Source organism: Urocitellus parryii, chromosome 15, assembly GCF_045843805.1.
Source record: "Urocitellus parryii isolate mUroPar1 chromosome 15, mUroPar1.hap1, whole genome shotgun sequence".
NCBI lineage: Eukaryota > Metazoa > Chordata > Mammalia > Rodentia > Sciuridae > Urocitellus > Urocitellus parryii.
The window spans coordinates 42,394,826-42,418,617 of record NC_135545.1 but is presented as its reverse complement, the minus strand read 5'-3'; the positions used below and the strand labels follow the sequence as shown (position 1 = coordinate 42,418,617).

The following is a 23,792-nucleotide window of genomic DNA, read 5'->3' as shown; positions in this document are numbered from 1 at the left end:
GTGATGCACACTTATAATCCCCGTTATTCTGAGGCAAGAGGAACATAAATTCAAGGCCAGCCTTGGCAACTTAGCAATACCCTACCAAAAAAAGGGGTGGGGGGGCTGGTGAAATAGCTCAATGGTAGATCTCTTACCCAACATGCATGGGGCCCTGGGTTCAATTACCGAAAATAAGTTCAAAGGAAAGGAAGTAACTGTGATTTGCTCACCTTTTTATTCCACCATATGCACAAATACATCTATTAGAAACTGGCTCCAACTCTGCCATATGTAACCAAATCAAGAAATGAACTCACCACTATCAGAAGAATCTTCTTTTTTAGAGCGCATCTTTCTTTTTCTTCCACGTTTACTCTTCTTTGTTTCTCCTCCATTTTCTCCTTCTACACCATCTGGACCAGCACAATTATCAGCATGTCTTGCCATGGTGTTCTGACAAAGGAACAAACTTTCTTTCACACTACTAAAAAGCTAAGAACAGACTGGAAGCTCTCTTTATTTTATTTAGTACCAGGGGCACTTACCCACTGAGTCACACCCCTCTTTTTTATTTTGAGACAGGGTCTCACTAAATTGCTGAGGATGGCTTTGAATCTGGGATCCTCCTGCCTCAGCTTCCAAAGTCACTGGGATTAAAGGCATGTGCTACCATGCCCAGCTCTCTTAAATAAAATTAAAATTTGGGAAATTCATATTACTCCTGAAATTTCTCTATCTTTTAAGCATGTCCCAAGCACACTTCCCCCATTTGAGGGGAGCAGAAAAGGAGAAAAGAAGGGAAAGAGAGGACACAACTCCCTTCAAAAGAAAAGGCTGGATCCTCAGGGGAGGCTCAGCAGCCTGCGGATAGGGACAGAGAATGATCAGAATAGTTCTTGATCTTGTGCAGACTTGGCGAACATAACCCCAAGGGAAGACCCACCAGCATAGGCTAGGTGGGATGGTGCAGGTTTCAATCAAACTAAGAAATTCCTTTACACCACCAGACAATTCAAACACTGAGTCCCCATCAGTGGAAGGGTTCACAAAAGGACAGAAAAACCTTAAGATGGGGATGAGTGGCTCTTTCCAAATAATGATGAATCTCTACATTTAAAACCTCAATGGAAAACATTACATTGCTTTGGAATGAAAGATCAAGAATACACAATTACAGGGCTGGGTTGTGGCTCAGTGGTAGAGTGCTTGCCTGGCATGTGTGAGGCCCTGGGTTCAATCCTCAGCACTGCATATAAAAAATTAAAAGAATGCACAATTAAGAATCAGGAAGGGGAAATGATGTTTTGACCCTTACCCGACGTGTAAACGTTTTTCCACACTTAGAACAGACGAAGGCCGCAGGGACAAAGTTGGGGTCATGATAACGCTTGAAGTGCATGTCAAGGAGCTGTTTCTGACGAAAGGTCTTGTCGCAGTGGCTGCAGGCATAAGGCTTCTCCCCTGTGTGGGTGCGCTTGTGCATGATCATGTGCCTCTCCTGAAACAGTGGCATAGGGAAAAGCCTCAGAGCCTAGCATGGAGCTGTCACTTCAGCTGTTGCCTGTATGAATGTGGCTGACAGGCCTTTCCCAATCAAGGGGCTAACTCAATACTGTTTGCCAAGATGATAGCAGTCTTTACTGGGGTGCAAAATTGCTTCCAAAACTCCTAACAGAGAGAAAGCTAATCATCCTGCTAGACTGCTTCTCCAGTATGCTAACAATCATAAGACCCAAGGAACAGATTCTTTCCTCTTAACTCTTGGATTAAACTCCCACAGCATTCTGAGAAAGAAGGCAGTAGTCTGTCCTAGAAAAAGTTAAGATGTGACTGAACAAAACATCAGCTGGAAACCCAGATACAATTGACAAGAAACATGACCTTTCATTTAAGTGTCTTTCCTCATAAACCACATTTGGAAAATACTACCCAGTAGCCACCATACTATATATACAAAAGCCCTATGATTATGCCTGACATGATTAAAGCATCAATATCTTTCTAACTATGATGATCCTTACCTGTCTACAAGCGTAATCACACTGGTCACACTTAAAGCGTTTCTCGTTTTTGTGTGATTTCTGGTGCTGAATGAGAGCATAGCGCTCATGAAACACAGCATCACAGTAACGGCATTTCTTGCCTTGCTCAATATACGAATGCTGCTTTCTCAAGTGGACACCTGAAAACACAAAAACCAAGTCCAACTTGTAAAAACACAAACAAACATTGCAGTAAGTTAATACCATGTTTCTTCTATTTCTTGGAAACTTTCAGAGACTGGGGATGTAAAATACTAGCCTAGCGTGCATGGCTTAGAAAACTAGGCTCTGGGTTCAATCCCTAGCACCACACGCACACAAAAAGGACAAGACTAATGACAGATGAGGGAAAGACCTGTTAAGATTGTCCAAACAGGATAGGTACACAATGGCAGCTTGGACAAGGAGGATGGTATTGGATGTGGAAGAGGAAGAAGTGATAGGAGATTCAGGAAGATGAGTTAATAGGAGTTAGTGACTAAATATGGAGTGAGCAGGTGCCAGGGATAACCTCTAGGATTTTGGCTTAGAAAACTAGGTAGGTGGGCTGGGGATGTGGCTCAAGTGGTAGCGCGCTCGCCTGGCATGTGTGCGGCCCGGGTTCGATCCTCAGCACCACATACCAACAAAGATGTTGTGTCTGCCAACTAAAAAATAAATATTAAAAAAAAAAATTCTCTCTCTCTCTCTCCTCTCTCACTCTCTCTTTAAAAAAAAAAAACAAAAAAAAAACTTAAAAAAAAAAAAAAGAAAACTAGGTAGGTGGTAAAGCCATTTACTGAGATAAAGAATAGTAGAAAAGAATGAAGACCAATCTATCTCTTGTGGTGGGGGAGGTATAGGCCAGTTTTATACTTTCAGTTTTATACATGCTGAATATGAAATGCCAGTGATATCAAAGGAGGGATGGGGATAGCAAGAGATAGATGGTTGTGTAAGTCTAACTTAAAGGAAAAAAATCTGGAGTAGGAACATAAACTTAGGAGGAAGGGGGGAAAAACAAACTTCCATTGGTTTTGAGAGAAACTTATTTGATAGCTCCTAGGCAATTAAGTGCCTAATAAGGGTTTGTTATGTTTGACTTTTTCTATAGGTATCATGTAAATTAAAAAAAGACATCCAAGGTATTTACTTGCACATCAAAGTAAAAATTTTTTTTTTTTGGTGGTGGTGCTAGGGATTGAATCCAGGGCCTTGTGCATGCAAGGCATGCATTCTACCTACTGAGTTATATCTCCAGCCCCAAAGTGAGTAATTTTTTAAAATGGAATAACCTGGACAGTGTTGTAATGGTTCATAAGTGTTTCCTATGAGAATATTGGTTTAGATTATAGTTTCTATATGACAAAACCCAATAAATCCCTTTTCTCTACCTGAAGACAGTGCCTTTTAAATCTTCCTAACAAAGGCCTTAATAGTGGAATAAAATGAACATGTGAACTGTGAATCTTTTTTTGTGTATGTATGTGTGTGTGGTGCTAGAGATAGAACCCAGGGCTTTGTGCATGTGAGGCAAATACTCTACCAACTGAACTATATCCCCAGCCCTTGGGGCCTGTGAATCATATGTGAAGCACAAAACCTCTGCTTTCAAATTCATGGTTTCATCTTAAAAATGTGTGTTAGTTTGCATTTTGGTCAACATAGTCATATTAATATAAAAATGTGTTAAGGTACCAGCTGAAGTTTTAACTTTCCTTAAAACTTTTTCAGTAAAACCAGTGCTGCAGAAAGACAGGCCATTTATGCAGCAGCTAGATATGTTGCTGCTAAGGCCTGGGTACGTAGATATACAACCCAGTGTGAGCAATGGGCCAAGAGAACTTGAGAACTTAAGTTCACCTTTGTCACTCATAAACTATGTCATATAGCTTTAGATAAAGATACCTCTCTAGTTCTCAGGCTCATTACCTATAAAATCAGAATAAGACATTCCATTTTTACCTCATGTAGATGTGAAGATCAAATAAGCAAAAAAGTAAAAGAATAAAAGAAAAAGTCTAAAAACCGAACGATGTAATTAAAAGTAAAAATATTTATAAGTGTGTTAGGAATGTGGCTTGGTGGTAGAGCACTGAACTATCATATGAGACCGTGGTTTGACAGGGCTGGGAGATATGAATAATATTCAAGGAGTAGCATCTTTTGGACAGAGAAAACACTGGGCAGTATTTTTATTTCTTTTATTGAGATGTAATCTTGCTATGTTGTCCAGGCTGACCTTAAACTCCTGGGCTCAAGTGATCTCTTGCCTTAGCCTTCTGAGCAGCTGGGACTATAGACACAATCCACCATGCCAGTCAGCTCTATATGTCTTTTTGGGGTACTGGGGATTGAACGTAGGGGTGCCATACCACTGAGCCACATCCCCAGCTCTTTTTATTTTTTATTTTGAGACAGGGTCCTGTTAAGTTGTTTAGGGCCTTGCTATATTGCTGAGGCTGGCCTCGATCTTGTGACCTCTTGAGTCTCTGGAATTACAGGTGTATGCCACCACATCCAGTTTCTACATTTCTTTTTTTTTTCTTTCTTTCTTTCTTTCTTTCTTTCTTTCTTTTTTTTTTTTTTAAAGAGAGAGTGAGAGGAGAGAAAGAGAGAGAGAGAATTTTTAATATTTATTTTTTAGTTCTCGGCGGACACAACATCTTTGTTGGTATGTGGTGCTGAGGATCGAACCCGGGCCGCACGAACGCCAGGCGAGCGCGCTACCACTTGAGCCACATCCCCAGCCCCTCTACATTTCTTTTCCTAATTAGAAAAACAGCTGAGCATGGTGGTGCACACCTGTAATTCCAGCAGGCAGAAGAATTGCAAGTTCAAAGCTAGCCTCAGCAACCACGAGGCGCTAAGCAACTCAGTGAGACCACGTCTCTAAATAAAATACAAAATAGGCCTGGGGGATGTGGCTCAGTGGTTGAATGCCCCCAAGTTCAAACCCAGTACCAAAAAAAAAAAAAAGAAAAGAAAAGAGAGAGTTCTGGGGATATGGCTCAGTGGTTAAGCATTCTTGGATTCAATTCCTGATATCAAAAATAAATAAATAGGGACTGGGGTTGTGGCTTAGCAGTAAAGCATTCACCTAGCATGTGCGAGGCGTTGGGTTCGATCCTTAGTACCATATAACAATAAATAAAATAAAGGCATTGTGTCCAACTACAACTGGAAAAAATTTTTTTTTTAAATTTAATTAATAAATCAAATAAGAAAATTAAAGGGAGAAATCTAGGTGACCATAATTTAAAATACAGGTCACACTAAAATTTGTTATTGAGGGCTGGAGATGTGGCTCAAGCGGTGGCTCGCTTGCTTGGCATGCATGCAGCCCGGGTTCAATCCTCAGCACCACATACAAATAAAGATGTTATGTCCGCCGAAAACTAAAAAATAAAAATATTTAAAAATTCTCTCTCTCTTTTTTAAAAAAATAAATTAAAAAAAATAAAATTTGTTATTGAAAAATAAGTTGTCTTTTTTTTTTTTTTGGTCTTAGGGATCAAATCAGGGTATGCTCTACAATTGAACTGTATCCCCCATTCCCTTTTATTTTGAGACAGGGTCTCATTAAATTGCTTTGACTGGCCTTGAACTTGTGATTCTCCAGCCTTAGCTTCCAGTCACTAGGATTATAGGAGTGTGCAACCATGCCTGGATTTAAACTCTACTTCTATGCAAACTCTAGCTTATTTATTTATGAGAATAGTTAGACCACTAAAAGAATAGTTACCAACAAAGCAATTCAATTATTTAGAGAAACTACAAATGTTCTGAAAAATCTGAAGTGGCTCAACCTTACTTTGAATTATAGTATGTCACTTTCCTATATGGGGAAAGAAAGCTAGTAATTCAAGGTATATTGTTTCCTCTCATTAGTTTCCATCAATTTATTTATGATTTATATTCAGGACAGGATTTCATAGCTTCACTGTAGGAAGAGAGAAGATGAAAGAAAAGAAAAATAGGGGCTGGAGATGTGGCTCAAGCGGTAGCGCGCTCGCCTGGCATGCGTGCGGCCCGGGTTCGATCCTCAGCACCACATACAAACAAAGATGTTGTGTCCGCCGAGAACTGAAAAATAAATATTAAAAATTCTCTCTCTCTCTCTCTCAAAAAAAAAAAGAAAAGAAAAGAAAAATAGCAGCTAAGCAATTTTTCAATAAATGGCAGGGCCATATACACAAGACATTTTAAGAGTTAGAAGGTAAAGTTATTTATGTCTTCATATTTTTATGAATCATTCAAAAAATGTTTTTAATTTGCCTCTAGTAAATTTACTTACCCAGATCACTTTTTCTGGCTATGACAGTGTCACAGTGGGGACAGTGAAATTTGGCCACATTTTCTGTGTGCTTCTGTAAGATGTGCATCTTCATGGTACCACTCTGGGTAAACCGAGCATGACAAATATAACATTCATAAGGTTTTTCTCCTTAAAAGGAAATACAGAATGAACAAATTAAATGAATAAATACTATGATTTAGTTGGAGGGTAACAGAAGTGGCTGATATGTTGGGCCACAGAATTTCCAGGTCTTTTTTGGAAAGCTAAAACTCAGTCTCAGCACCCAGCTTGTTCGTATCTTCAGAGATGACAAATCCTAAACTGCTAAAGGCTGCCTCTACCCAGCTCTGATATGGAATTCTTCACATTAGGAAAAAGGTAGTTCTTTATAGCAATGCTTACCTTTGTGGGCAACTAGGCAGAGGATCTACAACTTTTCCTTTTTAGAAAAAGAGACTACTTTGGCAAACTGAACATAAAAGTTAAGATTATATATCCAGACTTTTAGAGTAAAAACTCTAGATTTTAAAATTTCATACTATTTCTCTCTCAAAAATACTATTTCCATGTTGTAGAACAACTCAAGCTGAACAAAGCAACATCTACTCTCTTTTTTGAAGTAGTAATTCAGATGATATGCCAGAGCCTTTGTTAGCAGCCTTCCATTCAAACAGGCATGGGACCATGTGGTAGTTCACAGGATCCCATGGGATAAACGCAGCTCATTAATAACAAGGGAGAAGTCCTACCTGAATGGGTTCTCATGTGCCTTTTCAGCTTGTATGTGTCCCTGCTGGCATAACTGCACAAACTGCACTGGAACGGGCGCTCTCCAGTATGAGAGCGGATGTGACGTTTTAATTTGCTGACCTGAAATATGAAAGTAACCAAATCACTTACACTTCTATTAATAGATTTTAACATGAGCACTGTGGGTTAGGCACAAAAGCTTAGTTTTGGGTTCTGAAGCTAGAAAAAGTTGAAAAGATATTTCTTTCCATTCATTATTTGCCTCCAAAGCCCTATCATATTCTAAGGGAAGGGAGTAAATGGAAAGGGGCCTAGGTAAGTCAAGATTGATCACCAATATTTATTTAAGCTAGAAGACAGGTATGTGGGGGAGTAGTATGCTCTTCCACATATATCTCCTTTCTGCTACTGTTCTAGGACCTTACCACTAAGTTATATCTCAAGTTCTTCTCTATATGTGAAATTTTCTGTAAAAATCTTTTTTTTTTTTTTAATATTTATTTTTTAGTTCTCGGCGGACACAACATCTTTGTTGGTATGTGGTGCTGAGGATCGAACCCAGGCCGCACGCATGCCAGGTGAGCGCGCTACCGCTGAGCCACATCTCCAGCCCCTTCTGTAAAAATCTTTAAAAATCCATGTCTACTTATGGATCAATTTTCTCCAAAATTCAAATCCAAGTGTGTGATTTAATTTCTTCTTCCATGTCATAAGCATTTCCTAGCCAAGCTGGGCTCTACGGGCATCTCATTTCTCTTCCTCATCACTTTCTATTGTTTAAGTCTCCTACTGGGTACTCTATCCCAAACTGACTTTCAAAGTTGACTCTAAGTGCTTTGAACACTCACTAAATCTTTTTTTTTTTTTTTTAATATTTTTTTAGTTGTTGATGGACTTTATTGTCTTTATTTTTATGTGGTGCTGAGATTTGAACCTAGTGCCTCATGCCTGCTAGGCAAGCATGCTACCACTGAGCCACAACCCCAACCCTCACTAAATCTTTCACTCAAAATTTTTAAAGTATTCTGATTTTAAGAAAAACACTATTGTAATTATGTAATACACTAAACTTTCACACTTGGTAAGTGGTCAGATAACTATGCTAGCAGCATTACTGAATGTTTCTCTCTCTCTCTCTCTTAGTACTCTATCACAAAGTTACACCTCCAGACCCCAAATTCAAAACTTTGAGCACTGACATGACGTTATCAAGTGGAAAATGCCACACCTGACCTCATAAATAATGGGTCACAGTCAAAAGAGATACATACTAAAAATACTGTATAAAATTATTTTTAGTCTATGTATATAAAAGCTGTATACCAAACGTACATGAACTTTTGTGTTTAGACTTGGGTCCTATAGTCTTTAAATATACACAAACATTCCAAGATTCAAAAAAATTTTCAAGAAATATGAAATATTTCTAGTCCCAAGCATTTCAGGTTATAAATACTCAATCTACATACTACCGATTTCTAGGGGATGGAGACATAGCTCAGTTGTAAGAGCATTTGCTCAGCATGTGCAAAGACCTGTTTTGAATCCCTAGCACTGGGGGAAAAATGACTGATTTCTGTATCTTTCTGTGTCTGATCACTCTACTCTTCTTCCTTACCACTCTTCCTGCTCTAAGTCATTGAGCTGATAATTTTGGATTTCATCAGCAAACAAGTATATCTGAAAAAAAATGACTGCTTTGTCTTTCCATTTATAATTCATTTCTTATTTTCTTCAATTAGCTAGAATTTCTAGTAGGAATGAATAAATCATTTTGTTCCAGATTTTAATGGGAACACTTTCAATATTTCAGAGTTATTAGGGTGGGTTTACTATAGGTTTTTGATAATATATGCCTGACTCATATTAAAGAAGTTTCTGCTTTTTTTTTAAATAAGGAAAATTAAAAAAAAAAATAGTAGGTGAACACAATACCTTTATTTTATTTATGTGGTTCTGAGGGTGGAACCCAGGGCCTCACACATGGGAGACAAGCACTCTACTGCTGAGCCCCAGCCCCAGCTCAAGAAGTTTTTACTTTTAACCTATAGGGACTTCATATAGTAACAAGAATTGAATTTTATAGTTTTTCCCCTTAGATACCTACAGAAATGGTCATATAATTTTTCTTTAGCCACTCATGTACTGTATTATCAATAATTTCCTAATTATTAAAAATAATTTCATATACTTGTGCCACAGATACACTCAAATAATCATTTACTCTTAAGTACATTATTAGATTTGGTTAATTTGGTTTTTTAAAAAAATAAATTTGGTTTATTGAAGTGAATCTTTTTTTTTTTTTTTTTTTGGTGGTGCTGGCGATCGAACCCAGGGCCTTGTGCATGTGAGGCAAGCACTCTACCAACCGAGCTATATCCCCAGCCCCTTGGTTAATATTTTTTGCTTCTCTGTGAAAATAATATAGTTTTCTTTTTGGTAGTATCCCTATCCAGTTTTGACAAGAGAATAGCCTCAAATAGTAAAATTAGTAAAACATTCTTTCCTCCTACCCACAAGTGCTGGGGATTGAACCCAGGGCTACACCTAAGTGGTCTACCACCACATCCTCAGCCCTAAACCTTCCAAGTGATTTAGGTATAATTATTTATTTCTTCAAAGTTTAGTAGAACTTGCCTACAATAACATATGGAATCTGTACTCAATTTTAATAAGTAAAAATTTCTTTTTTTTTTCTTTTTAAAGAGAGAGGAGAGAGAGAGAGACTTTTTTAATATTTATTTTTTAGTTTTCGGTGGATACAACATTTTTGGTTTTTTTAAAGTGGTGCTGAGGATCGAACCCAGTGCCCCGCACGTGCCAGGCGATCGAGTTACCACTTGAGCCACATCCCCAGCCCCAATAAGTAAAAATTTCATAGTCATTACAATTTTTTTTTAGGGAAGGCTGTGTGTATTTGACTGTTAATAATCTACTAGATTTTCTACCTCATCTTAAAGGCATTTCAGATTTTTATTATCTTCAAACTGAAATCATGATCTACTTCCTTAAGAAAGGTTCTAACAAGGAGCTGAACACTCACTTCTACACTGGCATAATCACACATGGAACACTTAAATGGCTTCTCGTGGGTGTGTTTGTAACGACGATGCCGCACCAATTCTCCACTGGTCACAAAGGCCATGTCGCAGTCTGGGCACTTGTGAGGACGAGTACCTACAGAAATGAGGGGATAAGAGGAAGAACAAGGAAAAGGGCAGTTAGTAATAGAGAGTTCAATGTGTGGAACAGAATTAGTGCATGAGATTGGATCCTAGTCATCCCTTCAATTCTGCATTAGACTGAGAATACCTCTACAAATTGTGGGAAGATCCAGCTGAATTTAAAACATTAGTCTCAGGATGTGAAAACACTTGCCAAACTTTATTATTTATTCTCTCTCTCTCTCTCTCTCTCTCTCTCTCTCTCTCTCTCTCTTTTTCAGTGCTAGGGATTGAACCCAGCAGTGCTTAACTGCTAAACTACATTCCCAGCTCTTTTTATTTTGAACCAGGGTCTCCCAAAGCTGCTGAGGTCATCTTGCAATCTTCCTGCCTCAGCTTCCTGAGATGCTGGGATTACAGGCATGTGTCAACATGTCTGGTTTCAGTTTCTCTTAATTACTCACTTCAATCTGTTGCCTTTGGACATAAAATCCTTCTTATCTCTGTTTTGTGAATATCCTGGTCACTATGGATTAAAAGTTAATAAAAACTACATCTGCTTCAATCCTTGCTAAATAAAATATATAACTGTTATGTTTTATCAAATATAGGTCACAGAATTAATGGATCTGACTAGATCATTATTCATTAAATCTTATTGTTTTATGATTATAAATAACAGGGCCACTGGACTGTCCATATCCTGAAACTTTTTTCTTTCAACACAAACACACAAATTTGTTTTCTTGTTCTTCTTCTTCTTTTTTTGTTTGGTACTGGGAATTGAACCCAGGGGGACTTAACCACTGAGCCACATCCTCAGCCCTTTGAGATGCTTAGGGCCTTGCTAAATTGCTGACTGGTTTTGAACCCAAGATCCTCCTGTCTCAGCCTCCTGAGCCTTTGGGATTACAGGCATGTACCACTGCACCCAGCACAAACTTTCAAAGACTTTACAAAGTAGTCCTGCTTTTTATGTAATTTCTACAGACTACTTTTTAAAGTATATCCATATTTAATGTTCTGTAATCTGAATGTCAATTCATTCAATATTTAAACTTTTGGGGGGCAGTAGGGATTCAACCCAGGGGTACTCTGCCACTGAGCTACATTCCAAGCCATTCTTCCTTTTATTCTGAGATAGGGTCTCACTAAGGCTGGCCTTGAACTTGTGATCCTTTTGCCAAAGTCTCTTAAATCACTAGGATTTCAGGTGCACACCACTATGTCTGGCTGTATTTAAACATTTTTAATGAATATCATATCCTCTATATCTCTTGTTTTTGCTGAAAAAAATCTTAGTGATTTTAATATACCCTCACATAGTAGTTCTATAACTGATCTTTTCCAGCTACTTTGCAAATAAGGCTGACAGCATAACACAGTGCTATTTTTATAGACTTACTCAGATACTAGGAACTCTCTCTAATTGTGGACAGCAGGTAAAGGTTGACAACAGATAATACCAAATATTAAAAAAAATTAAAAAGAAAAAAGAAAATAAAGGCTACCTTTGAGAATGGAATCAGGAAGTGTCACAATGTAATGAATGGGATTAGCCATACATAGAAATGATTAAGAAAATGAAGAGAATCCTGGAATACAAAGTTTGACTAGAGTATTATAGGAACTAAGAAATTCCGGGACATTTATTTGCTCAATTTGCTTCTTTGGTACCACTGAAGATATAAGAGTGAAAGAGAGAGTTCTTTCTGTGATGTACGTAGTCTGGTGGTACAGGTAAATAAATTAAAACAAACATGAAGAAAAGGAAAGCAACATTCATTTCTGTTAGGACAAGGTAAGCTGAAAATTAACTTGTGGTGTTCACCTAGTATTATCTAGCACGGAGTTAAGAGGCCTGTCTCTGGTAGAAACAAACATGGCAATTAGCAAAGAAGTGGACACAAGTGTGGAGCAGGGGTTTCCATCAGGCTATACCATATGACCACCTATGTCCCTCTGCTGAAGGTCCATGTTCACCAAGTCACCTTTCATTTGCTTTAACATCCTGACATAGGCAAGGGTGCCCTCTAGAATGTATTACAACTGCATTTAGAAAATGGATACATACCTGAATGTTAGAGGCTTGTTAGTAGGATGAATCAGTCCTACCAAAACAGCTCTGGGGAACCTACTGAACTTATTCTCAAAGCTGAGGTCTAAATCAGGACAGAGTACCTATATCCAAGTACACCCATCTTAGCTTGTCTTAATACAGGGTAAAACTACTTTAATTTAATGCTCCTGTTATAGTATCTTCAGAGCATCAAATAAATCATATTATCGGGCTGGGTTTGTAGCTCAGTGGTGGAGAGCTTGTCTAGCACATGTGAGGTGCCGGATTCCATCCCCAGTATCACATGAAAATAAATAAAGGTATTGTGTCCATCTACAACTAAAAAAACACAAAAACAAACCAAAACATATAAGTAAAATCTAGAGGGATGTTATAAAATGACTAAGTCACACTAGCAAAGAATATATTTGTGTAAAACTTATTGATTGTAGGCCAACAGACACTCATTCATCTGGCAACCAGGACATCAAAAACAAGAGTAGTACCAGAGATTCAGGAGGTTAAGGTAGAAGAATGGTAAGTTGATAAAGTACCCCTACATCAAATCTCTAGTTCCCTCCTACACATACACACACACAGAGTTGTCATATAAAATAAGGTGGAGAACAACGAGAGAAGAAAAACTATTATGCTTGAGGTAGAGACTATGGATAGAAGAAACTATTCTGCATGAAAAACCAAGTTGAGAGAACTTATAACCAAATACTACACTGAAAATACAAAGTGTCCAAAACAGACTAATAAAGAAACCTAGTGCAGAAATCTCTCCACTATAACCTGTCTATAACCAACAAAAAGCTATAATAGAATATCTGAACATTCCATTAAAGTATGTCTGGCACTTAAATAAATGAATGTCCAAACTATCAGAAAGATGCCTTAAACTTGCCATTCTCAGATTATGAATTACTTATCTTTCCTTGTGGTAAAACAACCAGGAACAGAAAATGCCAGTTCTTACAAAGGTAAAATTTTACTTCTATTTCTAATATTCTTTTTCATAATGCAGGCATTTGTTACCTGAGACTGTATGAGATAATTTTTTGTCATTGTTTTTTTTTTTTTTTTGTGGTGCTGGGGATTTAACCCAGGGTCTTGTGCATGCAAGGCAAGCACTCCACCAACTGAGCTATATCCCCAGCCCCGAACTGCTTTTGTGTGTGTGTCATTGTTGCTAAACCTCAACAACACAGCTGGATATTGTGGTGCACACCTGACACTTGAGAGGCTGAGGCAGGAGGACTGCAAGTTTGAGTACAGCCTCAAGTCCGTGTTTCAAAATAAATAACAATAAAACAAAACAAAAAAACCCTAAAACAAATTTGACAAAAACAAAACAACAACAAAAAACCTCACAACATCATGGTTAAGTCTTCAGGAATTATTCCAGGAAACTGTGATAATCTTTTTCTGGATCATCATCCTTGTATCATTTGGATTATATCCCACTCATCTTTTTTTTTTTTGGTAGTGGGAATTGAACCCAGGGGTGCTTAACCACTGAGCCCATCCCCAGCCCTTTTTTATATTTTATTTAGAGATGAAGTCTCACTGAGTTGCTAAGTGCCAATTTAACTGCTGAGGGTGGCTCTGAACTTGCGATTCTCCTGCCTCAGCTTCCCAAGTCGCTGGGATTACAGGCACGCTGTGCTGGGCCCTCACTAAGCTTTCTTGACATTTGCATTTAACTAATGTAACTACAGCGTACCTACTTATGGTAAAGTCAAGATTACAAAAAGGACACAACAAAAAAAATCTTCCTTCTTTAACTTCCTATTTCAATCAGCTTAGATAAAACCCAAGTTTTAACCTTTATCATGTTGTAGCCCCCACATTCTTATCCGGCACCTGTGTGTGTGTTAAGGTGATTCCTCAAGAGGGTGACTGTTCTGAATGCCCTGCCACAGAGATGGCACTTATGTGGTCTCTCATCAGTGTGACTTTTCATGTGACGATCCAAATTTGAACGCCGTGGACACGTGTAACTGCAAAGCTCACACTGGAATGTCTTCTTTACACCTATATACAAAATAAAACACTTACTTGCTGCAGGGTTTCAAGGTGTTAAAATTAATCCCAATTCTTAATTCTTACAAATATATATTATTCACCTTTATAATGAACTCAATCATACTAAATTAAAATTATCTCATCATTAATAGATTAACTTCTTTTTCTTTTAGGACTTACAAAAAAAGAACTTCATCTGGAAAAAACTTCTATTAGACTGGTTAAAAAAAACTGGTATCCAGATACTAACCTTAAAAAATACATTTCATAAAATACAACTTATATATGAATTGTTGTACGCTTTATCCCAAAATGATGAGATTATTATGGATAAATTCATTTTACCTTTCTTTTTAATTTTTGTTGGCTTTGGAGGCTTCATATTACCAACAACTTTCTCTGCATTAACCTCTGACAGCAGACCTTCCTGCTGTTCTTCCTCAAAATCGTAGACAGACACATCCACATCTTTGCCCTCCTCTGTGTAACGCAGTTTGCTCTTTTTGGTTTTCTTTGTTTTTTTGGCTGGTGGCTGATAGTCAGGGTCTTTTTGCCAGCTTGGATCTTCCTGAGGTGGAAGTTCCCCTTGCTCTAGTGTCTCCACCTCTCCATTGGCCCCCACTTTCACCACCTGAAACCCTTCAGGCAAAGGTAAGGTGTGACATATCATGGGTTCACTTTCTGCAAGGCCCTCTTTAGACACTTCATTCTCATAAGCCCCCTGAAGTTCTTCTACTGAAGTGGTAGCAACAGGTACAGTCACAGGAACAGGTACTTGAACAAGCTGAAGCTCTCCTATGTTTATAGGCTGTTCCTCCATATTTACAACCTGCAAGGTTATTATCTGGGTATCATCTACAGCAGCCTCTGCTTCTGGAGCCACTGTACCCTCCATTACTTCAGTCTTCATCTGAAGAAGGGTAGGATCCAGCTGTTCCATCATTACCATCTGTACACTGCTATTGACATCCTGGACCACCTCACCCCCATCGGTCTGGTTCTGGGGTAAGTGGCAAGCATCTTCTTCCTGGCCCCCTTCCCGGCGTCGCTGGTAAGTCTTTCTCTCCTTTCCTTTAATGAAAGTTTCAGACTCCTCCACAATGGCTTCAACCGCCTCACCTTCCATATCCCCTTCCTTTATCAAGGGAAAACACAGATTATTATTTAAGATAAAGTTTGTCAAATGAAAACATACATTTTAAAACAAAAAAGAACTCCAGTAAATGAATTAAGCACCAATGGCTGTTTAGCAGACATTATATGCCTCCTGATAGAAGAAAAAGTGTCATCTATGATGCAATCTTGTCAATCAAAACAAAACAAAACAAAAAATCTGAACCAAGAGTCTCGATCCAACTACCAATTAACAGGAAAGAGACAACAGAGAATGTTAAATTATATCGCAAGGATGACATCAGCAAAGTCCCAATTTAAGGGGAAACAATGAAGGATTAGTTTGTATTTTTTCTGCAAATAAACAACCAGAAGAAAAAACCAGGAAGGTTGGAGAGACAACCTATCAACTTAAAGTTCTCAACCTAGATGATTTTGCCTCCAGGGATGTTTGGCAAGGTCTGGAGACATTGCTAGTTGCTACTACTAGGGTGGGCTGTTACTACTTGTAACCAGTGGGGACAAATGCTACTAAACATTCTACAAGGAACAGGTCAATCCACCATGAAGAATGATCTGGCCCAAAATGTCAACAGTTCTGAGGGAGAGAAACTCTGATACAAAGGATAGCAACTGCTAACAATATATGAACCTTCAAACCAATAAATGATTTTAAAAATGACATGAAACAACTAGAAATTTCAACTCTGAATTTAAAAAAAATTGTGTGTGTGTTGGGGGTTGAATCCAAGGGTGCTTTACCACTGAGCTACATTCCCAGTTATTTTTTATTTCCTGTTGTAGACAATTTCTTGCTAAGCTTATGAGGGTCTCACTAAATTATTGAGGCTTTCCTGGAATTTGTAGTCCTCCTGCCTCAGCCTCCAGAGTCTCAGGCATGCCCTGTGCAACTCTGGATATTTGATGATACTAAAGAATTATTAACAAAACTAGCTTAAATCTTACACATTTTTGGGAAAAGATGGTCAAAAATATATAAAATTTGTCCTGTCCAGGTGACATTGATGGCATAAGGGGGAGCACAGCTATAACTGCTTTTCACAAAATTTCATTTAGGATGAGTAAGTTCAAGAGACCTTCTATATGGGTAATGGGATTGTAGCTTAGTGGTAGAGTGCTTGCCTAGCACAGGTGAGCACAGGGTTCCATCTTTAGCACCACATAAAAACAAATAGTGGTCTGGGGTTATAGCTCAGTGGTAGAGTACTTGCCTAACATGTGCTCACTGGGTTCAATTCTCAGCACCACATATAAATAAATAAAATAAAGGTTCACCGACAACTAAAACATAATCCTAAGAAAGACGCAAAGATTAAATGCTTTAAAAAAGAGAGACCTACTATATAATTAGGAGACTATAATTAATAACTAGGTACAAAATCACTGAGAAGAATTTTTTCGGGGAGGGGGGGCAAGGATTAAACCAAGGGGGGCTTAACCACTGAACCACATTTCCAGCCCTTTTTAGTTTTTTTATTTTGAGACAAGGTCTTACTAAGTTGCTGAAGCTAGCTTTGAACTTGTGATTCTCCTACCTTAGTCTCCCGAGTTGCAGGAATTATAGGTATGCACCACCACACCTGGCTCACTGAATAGATTTTAAGTTTTCTCAATGCAAAATAGAAGTATATGAGAGGCTGGCAAGTGGCAGAGCAGAGCCCTTGCCTTGCACATGTGAGGCACTGGGTTCGATCCTCAGTACCACATAAAAATAAACAAACAAAATAAAGACATTGTGTCCATCCAGAACTAAAAAAAATAAAAAAAATAAAAATAGAAGTATGTGAGGTAATCTGTATGTTAATTAGCTTGATTTAGTCATTCCACAACATATACATATTTCAAAACACCATGTACAATATAAATATGTATAATTTTTATTTGTCAATTAAAAATAGGTGTATTAAAAAATAAATCTTAGGGCTGGGTGTGGTGGCACACTCCTGTAATCCCAGAGGCTCAGAGGCAGAGGCAAGAGGATCGAGTTCAATTTAGTGAGGTGCTAAACAACTCAGTGAGACCCGATCTCTAATAAAATACAAAATAGGGATAGGGATGTGGCTCAGTGGTCAAGTGCCCCTGAGTTCAATCCTCTGTACCTAAAAATCAATCGATCAATCAATCTTAGGTCTAGAAATGTAGTTCAGGGATGAAGTACTCACCTAGCAATCCCCACCACCACAAACAATAACAACTGTATTTTTTTTTTTTAGTTGTAGACGAACATAACATCTTTATTTTATTTATTTATTTTTATGTGGTGCTGAGGATTGAACCCAGTTCCTCACACATGCTATGCAAGTACTCAATCACTGAGCCACAACCCCAGTCCCATAGCCCCCTTTTCAAACTGAGAATTAACTCAAGGGTGCTTTACTCCTGAGCTTCATGCCAAGTCCTTTTATTTTCTGAGACTGGGTCTTGCTAAGTTGCTTAGGGCCTCACTAAGTGGCAGAGGCTGGCTGTGAATTCATGATCCTCATGTGTCAGCCTCCAGAGTTGCTGGGATTATCCTGGCCAAACTGTTTATATCTCTTACATCTATTTATAAACACCAGTAGAGAGCCTCCTCTGTTTTTTGGTACCAGGGGCCCTTACCCACTGAGTCACATCCCCAGCCCTTTTTGTATTTTATTTAGAGACAAGGTCTTGCTAAGTTGCTGAAGCTAGCTTTGAACTCAAACTCCTTCTGCCTCAGCCTCCCAGGCTACTGGGATTATAGGCATGTATTACCATGTCCAGCCCCTGTTGTTGTTTTTTGTTGTTGCTGGGGAATTATCTTGCTATTTTATTTTTATCTTGATGCCCAGGACTGAACCCAGCAACTCACTGAACTATACCTCTAGCCCTTTACCTTGCTGTCTTTAAGCTAATTTCCACCTTAGAAAACATACTGTAAGGGCTGGGGTTGTGGCTCAGTGGTAGAGCGCTTGCTTAGCACATGTGAGGCACTGGGTTCAATCTTCAGTACCACATAAAAATAAATAAATAAAATAAAGGTTTCTGTGTCCATCTACAACTAAAAAATTAAAAAAAATAGAAAACAAAACATGCTGTCAAAAGTTTTTAGAAAAGATTAAGGTATAACTGATATATTTTAAAAAATTATTCATTTTGAATTTGTTTGGATGTTATGTTTGTGGTAGATATAAATACATCCTGGTATGTGTGTGATAATGAACCAACATCAAGGTACTAAACATCACCTAAAAAATTTCCTTATATTGCTGAAGGATTTATTTAGTTTTTCATGCTAAGAATATTTAGCATGAGATCTAATTAATCTCTTTTCATATTCAAACTGCAGAATACCACATTATTAACTATAGGTACTATGTAGTATAGCAGGTCTATAGAACATATTCATATTAAAATAACTGAAACTGTATACCCACTGAGCAACATTTCCCCATTTCTCTGTCATTGTTTTCCATCCTGTTTTTTTGAAGCCAGAATCAGAACTTAGATTCAGACTCTACTAGCCTTGTTTGTAGCCAGCATACAACACAGCCTCCAGTGTTCTATCATCAACTTGACATTAGTCTTTCTCTTAGATGAGACCATGAGTTCCCCGAGGACAAGAAGTACATCTAACAAGTGGTTTTTACTCAATACTGTGACTAGGTTGGTAATTACTAAATAAATGCTAACCAAATTGAAAATATAACAGAAAATAATCAGCCAACTCATATATTGTGGATCTGAAGTCCTGGGAGTAGAGAGTACTCACATTCCTAAGAAGAAAATGGGTCTGAGCAATAATCTAATTCAGTGTGTATGTGTTTCGGGGGAAAATGTATTAAGGGCTTTAGGTTAAATAAATAATCTTATTAAAAAGGGTAAGAATTGTCAGGTCTGGTGGCATAGGCTACTCAGGAGGCTGAAGGAGGACTTTAAATTTGAGGCCAACCTAAAAAAATATTGCTATACTTTTTTAGAAGATATATCTTTAGTTGTAGATGGACATAAAACCTTTTATTTATTTTTATTATTATTATTTTTTTATGTGGTGCTGAGGAGTGAACCAGTGCCTCACACGTACTATGCAAGTGCTCTACCACTGAGCTATATCCCCAGTCCCCAAAACAATACTCTATAACCTTACCAAAACATAAGTATAACTAGGTGTGGCTGCACACAACTGTAATCTCAGTGACTGGAGAGGCTGCATCAGGAAGATAGCAAGTTCAAGGCCAGCTTTAGCAGATTATAGAGACCCCGTCTCAAAATGAAAAATAAAAAGGGCTGAGGGTGTGGTTCAGTGTTACAGCACCCCTGGGTTCCATCTCCAGTACAAAAATAAACAAGAAAAAATAAAAGTTTACTTCCAAATTAATATTTAAAGTGTTTTTACATCTTGGCTTAGTTTCAAACAAAGCTTTTGCTACTTCTATTAGAGATATACTTTTCCAGTTATCTGTGCAAGCTCTGTGTCCACTAGCAGTGAGAAATGGTTCCTTAAGGCAGGACTAACTATAAGGCAGCACAAAGACTGGAGAGAGATAGGCAAGGCCTGTTTCTGCAGTCTACAAGTTCAGGACAAAAATGGTACAAAAATTCAAGGTAAGATTAGGAAGGTTTAGAGAAAGATAACAATCAGCTATGGAGCAAAATGCTGCCCAAATGTGGAACTGGAATGGAATCCTGAAACATGAGCAGGGTACATAGACAGTCTGGAGTATGTATGTGTTTTTGGGAAAAAGGTGTTAAGAGCTTTAGGTAAAATAAAGAACTTATAAGGAAGGGTAAGAATTGCCAGGTTTGGTGGCACTGGCTACTGGAGAGGCTGAGGGAGGACTGTAAATTTGAGGCCAAACTTGACAACTGGCAATACCTTGTCTCAAAAAAAAAAAAAAAAAAAAAAAAACCAACCTGAAAGAGCTGGGGATATAGCTCAGTAGTACAGTGCCTTCAGTTCCATCCTCAGTACAGAGATCCTCCCCACCCCCCAAAAAAGAGTTGGCTTAAGGCACAGGACAGAGGAAAGGTAAAAGGGGTGCTGGTTACAACCATAGTTTGGATGGCCTTAAATGACAAAATGTGAAAATGTGAAGTAAATCTTATGTGGTCAGCAATGGAAAGTAATGTATGCTTTTTGGGCAGGAAAGTTAAGATTCACATCAGGGCTTGAATTCCTTATCAAAATGTATCTAATTTTTTTGGGGGGGAAAAGATGTATTTAATATCTTCTGGATTTCAAGGTCCCCCACTGTCTGACCTTATGACAATTTATTCAGATTTCTGATTTGCTGCACTCCTCTAGCACACACTTTCCCCTCCAGTCAAGCTGTTTGTCTATTCATAGGAACACAGTTCCCACTGCCATCTCCCTTTTTTACTGTGTACTTTATGTCCTTCTTATCCTTCTCAGACTCAAATCATTCTTAGCACAACAAAATCTTGAGGTTCTGTGGCAATCACTTTTGCTCCAAATGTCTCTGCTGATAAAATAACTATAGTTTTATACTTAAAAATGTCTCAACCAGAAGTTTAGGAGGTTGAAGTACTAGGAGTACAAGTTCCAGCCCAGCCTGGACAACTTAGTGAGACTACGTCTCCAAAGAGTGAGAGAGACAGAGACATAGAGATATCTCATTTACATTTCTTGTTGTTAAAGACTACTTTAAGCATAATCTTAACTATCATTTTGTATACAAACCCAATATTGCTAAGATGGATTATTTTTGGAAATAGGAATCCTCTATTGCAACACTGCTCAATAAAAATATTATGTGAAACAAGTGTGGTGGCACCCATCTATGATTCGAGCTACCTAGGAAGCTGAAGCAAGTAGCTAAAGAGTAGCTGAAGCAAGAGGATCCCAAGCTGGAGGCTAGATTGGGCTACTTAGTGAGACCCTGTCTCAAATAAAAAATTAAAAGAACTGAAGATGTAGCTCAGTGGTAGAGTGTCCAAGAGTTGAATCCCCAGTTCTCTCTCTCTCTCTCTCTCTCTCTCTCCCTCTCTCTCTCTCTCTCTCTCTCTCTCTCACACACACACACACACACACACAGTGCAAGTCACAAATGTGAGACATGTGTAATATAAAATGTGTTTTAAAAATTTATAATTTGAAGAAATTTGTTAAAAAGGCAAAATGAACAAGTGAAATTAATTTTAATCTATTTTATTTAACCCAACATGTCCAAAATATTATCATTTCAAGGTGTAATCAATACACATAATCAATACAAAAACTATTCATGAAATACTTTATATTCTTTTTCATACTAAGTACTTTATAACACACCTCAATTTGAACTAGGGGCTACTGTACTTATTGGATAGCACAGCTTTAAACTTTTGTTGCTCAAAATCTGGTCTCAGGACCAGCAAAAATGGGGTAACCTTGGAGATTTTTAGAAACACAGAACTTCAGGTGCTGCCCTGATGCATAGAATCTGACTTTCCAACTTATATTATACCATTACTTTTTTTTTGAGCATATGACACCATTTTATTTTTTTATTTTATTATTTTTTTAACACCATTACTTTTTACTTTTTTTTTTTTTAATGAGAGAAGTTTTCCAGGCCACAAAGTTCCCATAGTTAGTATTACAGCAAAGAGGATGATAATAACAATGTCTGGATTTAGGGAACACAGAATAAGCCCCATCTACCTTAGAGATATTACTGTGAAAGTTATTAAAGAACAAAGAATAAAAATTCACATGCTGTAAATGTTAATGGTGGCTCTGCCTGCAAATACTACATAATCCCAGACTGCTTAAGTATTCCAATATAAAATCAGTAGAGGAAAAACATTTAATCTCAGAGTTAGGGTTTATAGGACACAATCTGAAGAACACAGAAAAATCCACTTTTGTCTTTCTGAGTCTGAAAACTTAAAATGTTAGAAACTGAGTGTTTCTAAAAACAGCCTAAAAAAAGTCAAAGAATTATAACAGTAGACAAACAACTGGTATAAAGAAGTACAACTTGAAACAAACTGTGTTGCCAAGGAGGGGAGCTAACAGTATTTGCTCATTATGAAAAGAACAAATGGCATTAGGTCCGTGAATATCAGCATCTATTCAAGTCTTAAATAGTAACTAATATTTTTACAGAGAAACACAAAACAGAAAGTGACAAGCTACCAACCTCTCCCAGACACTGCTTAGAAATCTCAGTGCATCCTTTCAAGCAGTAGATCCCTCAATCTAACTTCCTCCAGGAAAAGCAAGTCTCTCCACTGAATCAATAACTAACCCAATAGGCTGGACCAGGCCTCACTCCCTACTCCTTGGGGACAGCGTTCGCTCTTAGCTGCCTCACCCTTATAAATAGCTCCAATCCATTTCCTCCCTTCTTCTTCAGACTCTTTCTTTCTTTCCTGTTTATTTATTTATTTTTAAATTTTTAGGTACTGGGGATAGAACCCAGGGGAACTTAACTACTGAGCTATACACCCAGCCCTTTTTATTTTTTATTTTGAGACAGTGTCCCATTAATTCTTTAGTGGCTCTCTCCTTGTTTGAGTTGGTTGTATCTTGTAAGTTTTGTCAAATCTCTTTTGTGAACCAATAAAAACAGGTTGTTTATATTTACTTCTGGAACACCCTATCCCCAGATTATTCAAGTCTCATTTATGGAAAATGAAAAATGAAGCATGTAAAAGATAAAAGATTTCTTTTTTTAATATTTATTTTTTTAGCTGGACACAATATCTTTATTTTATTTATTCTTATATGGTACTGAGGATCGAACCCAGGGCCTCACATATGCTAGGCGAGCGCGCTAACACTGAGCCACAACCCTAGCCCAAAAGATGTTTATATTTCTATGTTTAGAAATAATCATCCACCAATTTAGTGTCTGCTCAGTTTTCCCATGTATACACTTTCTCTTTATTCCTTCCATGCTCAAATTTACATTTGCTGTCTCCCAAGTTTTACTTCTACTACTCCTCAGCACACCAATTTGGTTTCTGCTCCCTAATACTCTACTGAAATGCTCTGAAGCCAGCAATGGCCCTTAACTAGTAAATCCAAAGGAGACTTTTCTGTCCTTATCTGACTTGACCTCTCTGTGGAACCCAGCATTCTATTCTAGGCTTTATCCCAGAATTATGCCAGACCATCAGAAAGCTGGGTATTCTTGGACCACATGGTCTTATCCCCTACAGAACTGCTTTCACTGAGTTTTGTTTTGGCATTATGCCCTTGGCTTGCACTAAAGGATACACAGTGAAATTACATTTGGAGTTAATGCTTGGAAAAGCTACTTTTCAACAAAAGAATTTTTTTCTTTCATTGTGAGACCTGTGTAACAGGTACTAGTTTTTAGTTGGCCACACTGTGATCAATTTATTGCTTCTTGAACTATGCAATAACGTTTTTTGTTCTG

The 23,792-nt window shown here is 37.9% G+C and overlaps 1 protein-coding gene across 2 annotated transcripts in view; it reads right to left on the bottom strand.

Annotated features, from left to right (window-relative positions):
- The window catches only part of Ctcf (CCCTC-binding factor), a 49,535-nt gene that overhangs the window by 6,448 nt on the left and 19,295 nt on the right, over positions 1–23,792 (bottom strand). For both annotated transcript variants that reach the window (XM_026413306.2, XM_026413305.2), the window contains 8 exons: positions 14,656–15,445; positions 14,149–14,319; positions 10,100–10,233; positions 7,053–7,173; positions 6,301–6,450; positions 2,004–2,164; positions 1,298–1,480; positions 300–435 (listed from right to left, as the gene is read on the bottom strand). In XM_026413306.2, coding sequence (XP_026269091.1) covers positions 300–435; positions 1,298–1,480; positions 2,004–2,164; positions 6,301–6,450; positions 7,053–7,173; positions 10,100–10,233; positions 14,149–14,319; positions 14,656–15,436 — 1,837 coding nt within the window. In that variant the 5' untranslated portion in view covers positions 15,437–15,445. The remainder of the gene's footprint in view (positions 1–299; positions 436–1,297; positions 1,481–2,003; positions 2,165–6,300; positions 6,451–7,052; positions 7,174–10,099; positions 10,234–14,148; positions 14,320–14,655; positions 15,446–23,792) is intronic.